This window comes from Porites lutea, chromosome 3 (assembly GCF_958299795.1).
Source record: "Porites lutea chromosome 3, jaPorLute2.1, whole genome shotgun sequence".
NCBI classification, from domain to species: domain Eukaryota; kingdom Metazoa; phylum Cnidaria; class Anthozoa; order Scleractinia; family Poritidae; genus Porites; species Porites lutea.
The window spans coordinates 5874077-5886377 of NC_133203.1; the positions used below are offsets into that span (position 1 = coordinate 5874077).

At 41.2% G+C, this 12301-nt stretch overlaps 2 protein-coding genes across 2 annotated transcripts in view; both read right to left on the reverse strand.

The window, feature by feature from the left end:
* Window positions 1-12301, reverse strand: part of LOC140930284 (amidase-like) — a 117834-nt gene that overhangs the window by 36096 nt on the left and 69437 nt on the right. The gene's annotated exons all lie outside the window — the stretch shown is intronic.
* Window positions 1122-7151, reverse strand: LOC140929300 (Golgi-associated plant pathogenesis-related protein 1-like). The gene is made up of 4 exons (XM_073379104.1): window positions 7012-7151; window positions 4970-5167; window positions 3243-3509; window positions 1122-1526 (listed from the first exon to the last, which is right to left on the reverse strand). Exons 2-4 carry the CDS (start codon window positions 5157-5159, stop codon window positions 1495-1497), a joined length of 489 nt encoding a protein of 162 aa, XP_073235205.1. The 5' UTR covers window positions 5160-5167; window positions 7012-7151; the 3' UTR covers window positions 1122-1494.

The window sequence follows — 12301 nt, forward strand, 5'->3', positions numbered from 1 at the left end:
AAAATCCACTTTATGTACATCATGATTGCTTTTAGCAAGTAAGTACGGTAGTTTCTTAGAAGGATCATGTTACAAGGGATTCGGATCGCTCACTTTTCAACCAAAGTAACAAAAGCGAAAAGAAAAAGGGGAGGAAATAAATTCTAATTTGAGATGATCCTGCCTAAATGTCGAAAGATGCTGTTTGATGTCCATTATAACGAGAGTTAGAACAATAAAATTGTGTTGCCGGAACCGAGAGAGGTGTCCGGTGTCCGCAACTTCGTAATAGCGGGAGTTTGTTTCAGTTAAATGTCTGTAATTTTCGCCGAGGATTTAGGAGCTGTCCGTATTAACGAGGTGTCCACAAGGCGTGAGTTGACTGTAAAGGACTTTGGAAAGATTGGATTGCATTTTAGACTGAACACTAGAATTGTGGACTTGGATTTCAGCTACTGAACTCACTTAGTTCAGTGCCAGCCCTGACTTGTTTAAACGTAATGCAGCGAGATCTTTTATATTTTATAGAATAGCTAGCTTGGCTAATGGTCCAAATTGAAGGTCTAGCCCCCTATTCCTCCGTGATGACATAACTGATTGCTCTTGTGCTCACTGGTGTGGTATAAGGGAAAAGAACCGACTGTTCTTCTCTGCCGGATTGCGTTATATTACCAAAAGGATTATTAGGCATCCAAAATAAACAGAGGATTGGCCTACTGGTCAATTTTACTAGGAGGCATTCAGTAGCTATAGGCCATTTCCGAGTTGCTTGAAGCCTCTGTTTCAAACCGAGGTTTAGTGCGAAGTCATTGATATAAAAAAGATTCTTTTATTCTCATGCAAATAAAACTCATTCTTTACAAAGGTTTTGCACTTAGCCTTGTTTTGAACAAGAGAGTTAATCTGTAGTTTTGGGAATAGTTTTGTAAGCTAGGCTACCGCACGTGTTTGGCAGAAAACTCTTGTGGGAAGCTAAATTACGTCTAAACCAAAATCAGATTGGCACAATCCTAGTCTGCGAAAATGCTCTCCATTTAGGGATTATTCTTATTGCGAGAAGTCATTCGCTCGCGTCCACTTGAAATGGAAAGCTTGCCTAGGCTGCCTAAAAATTGCCACGCCCAAGTAGTAACACCAAAGAGTTTACAAACCAAATTAGCAACTTTATTAGAACAGCCTTGACCCATAGTTGAGCTTCCAAAATTCATTTTGTAAAATGAGGAAAAACAAATAGCCCCGTGTGAAAGTACTGTAGGAGAAGATTCATTTAAAAGGTCACTCCGCAGGACTTCATCACAGACTCAAAAGTAAGAACCATCTTACAATTATTCAACACTCTATCATTCACTCTCTGAGAGTGAGAGGATTAAAACGTAATAATAAAGAGTGGAAAGTGGAAACTCATACGCTTCAATCAGAATGGTTAATAGGCTAATGCAGATAGCACATTTTGTTAGTAAATAGCTTATAGACTGACAGTCCTTGTGAAGCGGTTGTAGTATCACCTCCCTTTGATCATAAAATGATGCAGCCACGTTTTCCACCACCTGAAAACGGAAGGTTTGTAGAAATAAGTAAGGTTTAATAACACAACATGGAGATTAATATTTTTGATACTTTAAATATCAATTGGTTTTATGTTACAGCTTTTGATATAAATTTGGGGTGGCATAAAAAAGTGCAATCAACTCTCTTTATTTAAGCCCCGAACAAACAGACGCAACATTATTGTTAGATGTTGCGTTCGTTTGCACATCCTGTTGCGTTTTGTTGGGACTTGTTGCGCAAAGTTTGAATTAAACCAGTCAAGGTTTTGAGCCAACAACTCCCAACATTTCTTTTGTTCCGTGGTCGCCGTAGCCTGTGAACAGCAGACGCATTTCCGGCCGTCGCATCTCTCTTTTTCTGAGGGAGAGAAGCGACGACGGAAATGCGTCTGCTGTTCGCAGGCTATGGTCACCGAAGCGTAGAGCAACCATGTTGGATCCGTTTGCACAGATATTTCAACATCGATGGGGCCACGCACGCGCATCTTACAGTTGTTGGTCTCCTTGGAGACAGCAACGCAATAACTTCGCGTGATAGACCGACACCCGTGATGGGCTAACACTGTTGGCAGTTGTTGCATTAGCCTGCGAAAACATCCGTTTCTCCTCGCTCTTTGCCGCTGGAGAAACGGATGTTTTTGCAGGCTATTGTTGCATCCGTATGCACACCACTGCTAACACGGAAACAACAACTCCCAGCATTGTTTGCCCAACAATGTAGGGAGTTGTCACGCCCGTTTGCACGTAACTTATGGTGACGGACACCTTTAGGATCAGCATTGATTAAAGGCCGGGTCCGTCTAAGAGTAATGCCCGTCTTTTTAGAGAGTCAAATGAGTGGAGTACAGATAGACAGGAGCTAACTCTAGGTTTCAGTTTTACCAAGATGTCCGCCCTTCTTACAGAGGTACTCATTAAGAGAGAGCCGACTGTAACAAAAGCATTGTATATCGAAGTTCGGCTGGATCCCGGTAGACGGGAGACCAAGTGTGGCTACCATTTCCCCTGACAACGTGTTGATTCACCGTAGCGAATTTCAATAAAACATAAAAAAAAAAAATGACCGGCCAGAGCAGTCCAGTCGTAAATTAAATGATTCCACTATTAATCTGGACTATCCAGCCAGATCAGTCGGTTCCTATATGCAGAGAACTCAGGGAATTAATTTCAGCGTGAATTTCAAAAGAAGACTTCTAAAAAACTTCAGTTTCAAAATGAACGGTGCGGCTGGCCAGTTCTGACTTTTGGCAAGTGCCCTTAATCATGATCCCACTGCCACAAATTAACAACACATTACTGGACACCTTAGGCAACCGTGGATACCAAACCGATAGAAAGATCTATGACCAAAGTAAGATTAGCCTGTACACAGACGTGTTATTTTTCTTTTCGTTCTTTTGGAAACATCGGTGAGCGCGCGAGCGAGGCGAGCACGCAAGTAAAGCGAGCAAGCGAGAGCGAGCGCGGAGCGCAAGAAAGAAAAATATTTTCTTCTTCCCCCACCCCTACCCTCGTTGGGCTGGCGGTCCAAAAATCGGCGGACTTTGAAGAGAAAATAGAGGGTCTGTAAACAAGCTAAAACAAGATCAGACTTCGCTTGGCCATTTCGTAGGAGCCACGAGCGATGCAAATTCCGACAGATTCATTAACCTCGCTTTCTCGAGGAACTAGTCCTGAATAGGAGCTTTATATCAGTTGCCCAAAGCATACGCTTACCGCTTCCTCCTCCGGTTGCCTTAGTACCCTTGGGTTTTACATTCTCCGGGTAGTGTCCCATGAGATTTCCTGCAGGGGAGTATCTGGCCACCACATACTGTGATCCGTCCCCTTCACCAGCTTTGGCCACTCCCATTTCTTGAGATGCGACCCACACTACTTGAGTAAAATGTCCGGTGCCACCGAAGTTCCCAGGGTTTTTGAAATTGTATTTGCTGACTTCGTCATACCACATCTGCGTGGCTCCGTCTCCTGTTAACTCATAACCTAGGATGAAGAGTAAGTAAAAATAGGGAAGTGCACAAAGGTAGAGGTATAAGGTAAACTGCCTTTTCTACGTCGGTAACTCGTAACAGCAGTTAAACTGGCAAACTTGGGACCATGGATGCGCTTATTTTACCCCAGTGCCGTAGCATGGGGAGGGGCCGGGGAGGCCTGGGCCCCCAATAATTTTGACAGGCACGTTTAATTTGGTCAGCGGCCACGCTCTTCACGCTGCTCTTCGGCTCTTAGGCATTCGGCTCAGAAAGAGTTCGCTTGCATTTGACAAAGTAAATGAGTTGGAGTAATCGGTATAGAGATTGAAAGAACGCAGATTCACTTTTTAAGCGACGTTTTCGTGGCCGTCGCCGTCGTGGTATCTTAAACTCCTTACTCAAAGGGGTTGGGGCCCGTTTCTCGAAAGTCCAGGTAACTTTTCGGGCCCGAAATCAAATATTCAAATCGAAATATAAAGAATAAGAGCGTGGGTCCTGGCTAGCAGACTACTCCATTTTATTTCACTAACTGATAGTTTTATCATGGTAGATGCAAAACTATTGAAACTTCGATCTTTAACGTAAACGGAGACAGCTTACCGGGCCCGTTAATTATCGGGACTTTCGAGAAACGGGCCCCCTGGTCACAAGAATATTGCTGTTTTAGGCCATTTCTGTGCTAGAGTCATGACTTAATGCCTTTACCATGTTTGCCCATGCACAAAATACTCCCGTAGAGTTAGGAAGAAAAAGATATCAAACTAATTTCATAAGGGAACACTAACCATTGACCATGCAGTACAGAAAATACCACAACATACCATAATTCTCTTTGTTTGTCACCCCAGAACTTTGCATAAAGCATTGTTTTCAGTTTCTCTTGGTGCCAATTTATCTCCCAAGAGAAACTGAAGACAATGCTTAAGCAAAATTTTGGAGTGACCGACAAAGAGTATTATGGTATGTTATGGTATTTTCTGTAGTGGCAAGAGCCATAATGGGACATTATGGCTCTTGGTAGTGATCAATAATTGTTTGCTGGTGATTTTTGCGGGCATAACATTTAAAGTTTCAATCCATATGCATCCGTTTCTATCCGTAGCAACAGACGACAGGAAAAAGTTTCAGTGCCTCAGTATGATACAATTCAATCCAAAGCACTAAACATTTATAAGCTAAAGCCCCTTCCGCACTTCCTGACACTTGATTACTAATACTAGAAGCCGCCTGTTAATACTCATTATAATTAACCTTATCGCGTTCGTCAGAATGCATCCCAGTCTTGGAGTTCCTGTGGTACAAAGCCACATATTTTCGAGGTTTCGGGGGTGACTGCTGATTAGCGACCCCCACTGATTTTATCGGGGGCATCTCAGCCGGGAAACTGGACCCATTATGACTCGACGCCGACGAACGTGGATCCGTAATCAATGATAATTACCTCTAGTTAAAGTATTATTTTTCTCTTACCAGATGCAAAGGCAAGATTTTCTCCATATTTCCCAGAACTGTGTTGCAGTTTGTTGTTGCGAAGCAACTCCTTTGCCCACTTTTCCGAATCGGACGCAAGTTTTGAAGACCATTTAAGTGGAGGAGCGCCGTGTTCGGCGCGGAACTTGTTGTGAGTATCCAAACACTCCTTCTGGAACTTGTTTGGCATGATTTATGCTTTATAATGAACACCAAAAGAGAATTAGAATAGTTTAGAGCTTGAGGTGCATAGGGAAAAAGTGCCCAGACGGTTGCTATGGAAACATGCTCGAATGGAAGTCTCACCAAAAGGGAGGATTATTCATCCATCCCATCACACCCCGTGCGTGTATTGGTCGAGCGGCATAAAATTCTCTTCATTAATAGTCGCACATGGTGGCAACAGGCTCCCCTAATTCCTATCATAAGTTCAGTAACATCTGTAAACCTGAAGAACGCTGGTATGGCCAGCCGAAATATTGTTATGAAAAAATTAAACAATACACGTTTTCCTGATCTTCGTCCACGGTTAATTTGATTCACCCAAGGGGACCGAAAGGAGGGGGAGAGTCCGGGGGATACGTCTTACAATGGCCCATACGGGGGTACCTTTATTAAGCCTCAGGTATACGAAAGGGTTAGATTTCATTAGTTGAAGTATACGAAAGGATAGAAAAATCTGTCATTTCCTTGTGCAGAAAAGACAAAAAGGGCTAACAGATGTGTTTTATGGCTGTGAAAAAGTCGAGAAAACGTTCAGTTTCGTGATTTATTCATACTTAAATAAGGACAGCGCATTTACGCAATTAAAAAGTAAAAGGGATGCAGACTTCTAAACTACATATGTGAAAGAGGTATACCGTTCGCAATTATAGAAGATATATGAAAGGGGTACTTTCTTTTGTCAAAAATGGTTTAAAGGGTAAGGAGTCGGACCTAGGGCGGAGCCTCCCAGTATAAGGCTTTGTTGAATACCCCCCGGCAAAAGATTGGGGCATAGAAAAAAGGCAGGAGGAGCAAAGAGAGGAAATGCTGGGAAGAAAAAAAAAGTTGGCATTATCCACGACTGAACTTGGCAGAGTAAGGAAAGACCTTTGTGAGCTTGTCAGTATCATTATACCGAGACATCAATATTTTATTATATTGCAACGCCCACGGTTTGTTTTGTATTGGTGATACATGATCTACGTGATTCAGGCGTTTGAATCTTCTGTAATCTCGTAATACTTGTTAAGTTTGATCACGTTTACATAATAGGTGGGGTGACCCGCCACATGTTACCTCACCTATCTGGGGTCCCCCACCTCCATGTAAACAGGCCCTAGACAGTGAAATGTTAGCTTGTGTGCGTGAACTGTGCGCGGATTCAAGCCGCGCCTATCCTGAGAAAATCAGTCGTAAAAGTGGTCAATAAGTGAGATCTCTCTTTTAAAAGAGAGCCTGAATTGAAATAGAGCAAAAGTGATAGGAATTACACACGCAACATCGACAAAAAATAAGAAACTTTTTAAAATGTTATGTCTGAATATAATAGACACTATAGCTGCGAGACAGTATTCTTTGTCAGACAGTTCGATGAGCTTCACGTAATAGCTTGAATTATATGGCATCCCGGCCCACGGTGGTTCCATTCGAGATGTTAAATTTATTTGTTTTCTGTCAAGAGTCATAGGTTAGATGGTCCTAAAACGGACAACAAGACACTTAAAAAAGCTGCTAAATACCCCGGGCTATACTAGCACATGCACAATCCGTCCAGTTCGATTCATCGAGTTAGGTTTTAACAGTTGCCCTCTTACCTCTCAAGGAAGCCGAATAAAATTGTCAAGCGTTCCCTGAAAGTTTGTAACAATACTGTGCACCTTATTGATAATTTTAGGTGCATTTTTTTTAAATGAATCTTATTCTATAAGATGTCTCAGAGGTTAGAGGCTATATGGACAGCAATGGTCTAATCAAAACAAGCTGGATTAATTCTCACATAATTTTCAGTCGGTTGAACTAAATGCTGTTAAAACTGGCCACTCTGTCTACAAACTTACCTCGGATCTTAATACTGCAGTGGAACCTCTCAAAGATGTTTTTACGAAGCACAGCTCAGTTGCACGAACTTAAGAGTATCACAAAAGAAAGTGAGCAATAGAGGCGATAAAACGTAAAACCCCTTGAGACAAATATTCAGAGAGGTCATTGAATATCAAGTTCAAGGCGATTCTCGACATTTAATTGGCTAGCGGCAGAAGGAACGTCTTAGGTTTCCTATTTTCAAGTATGGAATTGATTGTTGTCTTAAGAACGAACATTAATTAGAGGATTATCGTTATAAACACAAGAAGCACGTACCGATATAACTCATTGAAATAAGGACGGCTCAGACAGTCTAATACGTATACAGGGTTGACCGGTCTCATTCATCTCAATTAACTTCGAAAAAAACCACGAGCTGTCGGTTGCTTCGCTTATTTTTGTAACTTAATTCTAAGATTTCCAATTGGAGACGATTATAGATGCAAAGAAAATTAGCCTCCACTAACAACCACTGCATCCCCTAGGAATTTTAAGCATGTCTTGGTGAACAGTCATTGTCTAATCGCATATTACCCTTTGAAGGAAATTTGTTTCAACGTATTACATTGGCGGATACGGGCCCCGGCCCCAACTTATTTCTAGACCAAACTGAGGCCCGAGGGGCCGAAAAAATCTTTTGGAGACCGGGCCCCCTCCTTATCTAAGGGTCTGGATGACCCCCCCCCCCCCCCGTTATCTCCTGATTATAGTTCTTCTTTTGATATTTTAATTGTTGTAAATATTTTAATCAATATAAGAAAGCTTATTAACAGGGGATACTATGGCTTGTAAGAAACCAACCTCGTACCGACCGTACCAATGGTCTTTCTTACATGAAGTCCCCGGTGGAGGACTCCCATATGAAAAGATACGGGGCCGGGGATGCCTGGATAAGGGTTGCCACGTCCATTGTAGCCTGAGTATCAGGCCTTCCTAAGGGGCTAGGGGAGAGGAGATTTTAGCTGGGGGAAGGGGGAGGGAGAGAAGCTCAGCTCTCTCCCTTTTTCGCTTCCATCTTTCCCCCTTTCCCCCAAAACGCCTGATACTCAGGCTACGTCAATTGAGGATAGCCTCCCCCTCCCCCCATCTAAAATCTCCGCTCCCTTAGCCCCTTAGGAAGGCCTGATACTCAGGCTAATTGCTGATAGCTCGTTCAGGATCGATCCAAAGCCAAGGCTATACATATCTTTTACCCATACAGATATTGCTCAGGGTATAGGGTAGTGTGTAAAGAGGTTTTGTAGACAAAGGAAATAGTAACCCTTATCAAGCGCTAGAAAAACTAAGTGAGGAAGGAATGAGATAAGAAGGCTACAAGATATAAAATGATATAAATGGAAGGTTGACAATATACAAGGCAAAATCGTACATGTCAGACTCTACAAAATTAAAGTATAATTAGATTATTGCGTCTTCTCATTCCATGTCGGATTCAAGTGTCTTGACCTTGGCAATATTAACTTCACGTCTAATAAAACCGTCTCTGTTTGATTCAATGAGTTCTAAGCGAATGCATTCTATGTCGTTGGTTGAATGACCAAGTATACGCGGATTGCGATTAATGTCATCAAAAACTTACAGGTAGATCAATATGATGTTTAGTGGATTCTTTGACTGTGCGTCTGAATTCTCATGAGATCGTTGACTTGCTAGACTGCAAAACAGTCCGTAATTTTGCGTTTTCAAGTACGCGTGAGGAGTCAAACAAAAGGTCTCTTACGCCACGCTTTACCGATTTCTTTACTGATTTTGAGAAGACAAAAACCGACTGTTTTGCAGTCTACTGAGTTGTGCTTTGGTCATTTATTGCTCCTTGCATTGTGCATAGCGCATATGAAACACTGCATCATATGAGTTTCCAAGATTTGTGTCACGTGACCCTTCCACTTCAATGTTTACGTGCCGCTGTTATAACTTATAACGCTTCCGTAATTTATTTATGGGGCGATTTTCTTTTGACCTTGATATGAAGCTATATGATTACGCGCCGGAGATAATGAAACTTTATATTCCGGTTTCAAAGAATGACGGTGTTTGCCTTCTTTGTATATATTTCTGAACACGTGTAAATTCCCTAAGTGATATATTTGTGTGGGTCAGGAGCCAAACTGTCCACCTACCCCTCCCCTAAGCCAACATTTTGCCCTTATAAGTGTGAAGTGAGTGTTAATGTTGACTTAAGGGAGGGGTAGATGGTCATTTTCCTAGAAAACCTAATTGATCCAGAATATTATCTTTCGTCCTGAACACCCTCAAGGTCACTGAAACTCACCCCCCTAAGGGAGACTACAAGCATCCCAGACTCTTTCATATAGGTGAATCTTTGCTGAAGTCATTGTTTACATTTTTCCTGATTAGCATACGACTTAACTTACAGAAGCCGTGGCCGTATATATGAACTAAATGCCTAAAAAGTTGAAAGAGCTGATTAAGTTGAGCAATTTGTGCAATTTTCAGCTCTTTGCAAGCAATATTGAAGGAAATATTAGCCATCAAAAGCTGCGAAATTGCCTTGTGGCAAAAAAAGTTAATGAGCCATACATTCTCTGAAAAATCTCGAGTTTTTAGAAAGGAATTTCTCCAAAACCATTCGGTGTATTGGACTCAAATTTTCGGAGAAAAATGAAACTGTTATGCCCTTGCAATATTTATTGTATTAGCAACATCAGATAGTGATAAGCATATGTAAAAGGGGCAAAAAGTGTAAACAAAGCTTCGTCTATAGGAGTTCCCCGGTGGGTACGCTGCAGAGCTTATGATACTTAATCTCAAGGTTTCAAAGAATGTTCTTTGTAAATATTTCTTAATACTTGTCAATTCCCTAAGTGATAAATTTGCATGGGAAAAAATATAAGCTTTTCCTCCTGAAAACTCTCCAGGTATTGAAACTTTACACTCCCACTTCTTTTATATGAGAGTTCTCCCGTAGGTACACTTCCCCCCCGGAACATGGATAACCCCGCAGGGTTACGTTGTATGCTGACAACGGTATTTGAGAGCCGCCGTGGGAAGCAAATCGCACCAAGAGCCATGACGGTCCCATTATCAAGCTCTCGAGTCACACATCATTTCGATGCGTAAAGTTTGGTGAAGTGGGGGTTGCATGACCAGTTTACATAGCTAGCAGTGCCATCCTTGCATCCTCGCGGACCCACTGAAGGAGCAGCATATTGAGACAAACAGTATGCTGGCGTGGGTAGTCGTCGTAGGCAAGTTTATAACTAAAGGAATGGAGAACCCTTAGGAACTTACCCTTGCTAGACTAACTCCATAAGACGTAAAATTCCTTGCCTCTGATTGGCCACAGTATACATTCTAGCCTGAGTATCAGGCCTTCCTAAGGGGCTAGGGGAGAGGAGATTTTAGATGGGGGAGGCGGGAGGGGGAGAAGAGAAAGGACAGGTTTCTCTCCTTCAGCTCTCTCCCTTTATCGCTTCCATCTTTCCCCTTTTCCCCCAGAAACGCCTGATATTCGGGCTATATGCATTCCAACCATTTTCCACTTTCCAGCACGAAAATTTGTATCTTGTACTTTCCACGGATCATGGACTGAGTAACTCTTCGAAATAACGCGGAACTTGAAAATCTTGGTCGAGTCATGTTTAAGAGGAGAATCGCCACTAATTATAGTAATTATAATATATTTTGTTTGATAAGGGATTTGGTTGCTAAGAGCCGCAGATGAGTTCGAAAAGACAAAGGCATTACAAAAACTGACCAAAATAACAGGAGTTTGGTTTCTGAGCAAAAACCACAAGGTGAAGACTGATTTAAATTAGAAAGGGTTTGTCTGTAAGGGCGAGTTACATAGCAAGACATATTCTAAAACGTGGGAAGTTCATGCTCTCGAGGAAAAGTATCATTTGAAAGAACAATTTTTCGTTCACATCATTATTCCCGAATCATCAGGTCGTCTTTGACTGATTACAGGGCCAGGTGTAACAGCTTGCTAAATCTCTCTAGTGTGTAGGAAATGAGCGGGTTCTAAATAAGCCTTGTGATAAACCCAAAAAGAGTCCTGAAATACAGGATTAAAAATAAAAAGAAAACAGGATAATAAATCCACAGGATCCAATTTCACATCAGCTTGAACTGATCTTCTTTAGAATAGTAAGCTTTATAGTCAGTCTCATACAGCTCAATCATTTATTTTTGAACTATCAGCAATCATTTTACTCAATCACCCTCTTTTAGATATAAGCATTATATGAAAACTTGTACAAAAGTCGTCCTTTATATTGTTGAAAATGTTTGATTTTAAATATTAAATTAAAAATAATTAAAATTTCAACTTCTACATCTTTACAGCTAGGCTTATAATCTAAAACACATGAGGAGAATTCTACTTTCAATGAAACCTTCTGTCAGTTGAACAGATCTCGGCTGCGGTTTTTTGTTCAAAAATTAATTGAATCTGCCCGGTAAATTGGCAAACATAAGTCATAGATTTTTTTACATACAAATGGCCAGGTAGATAAAAAATAGTTACATTTTTCAACGTTAAATGTTTCAGTAAATGCTTCAACTTTGGCCTAGGTAATAATTTTACTGTGATATAATAATTGCCATTCAGAAATGAAGTGATTAAAATATGAACTTACTTTGTTTGTCACGTTATCAATGTGATTAATCTTGCAGTCAGAACTCATTTTAATTTTTCACGAGTTTAACTACATGAGACGTGGAATCAGAATAATTCTGTTTACCAAGGAGAAGGCCTTTCCGAAGACATTTCACAAGCCTTTTAAAACCTCTGAAAAAAAATACACAAATTATTTCAAGATGAATATGGTCGAATCGCTTGAGCAGTTGTCTTCAGCCAGTGGGAAGAAAAAGAAACACAAAAAACAACAGTTCAACGACGGAATGGTCGATGCTGGCGACCCGCGCGAAGCAAGGAAGCCAACTCATAACACAACAGGCTTGGTGGTGGCTGTGATGTACAACCTTCTTATTTTCATGTATGCGTATTATACGAAAAACTATTTGGTGATGATGTTGGTAATAGCAATCTGGTTGGTGTAAGCACGGTCATGAATGACATCTGTTAAGAACATGGATAACCAGTGGATGAAAGAGAAAGTAGGAAGTAACTATGAGACGAATGGCGAACACACCCGCTCATGCAACAGCTAGTTGATACTATACCATGACTATGCAAACATGGAGCAATTAAGTGACAGACTTTTGTAAAAAGGACTGTGTTTTACTCAAAAAATATAGGACAATTGATGATCAGTTAGTTGCAACTTCGGGTGATATGCA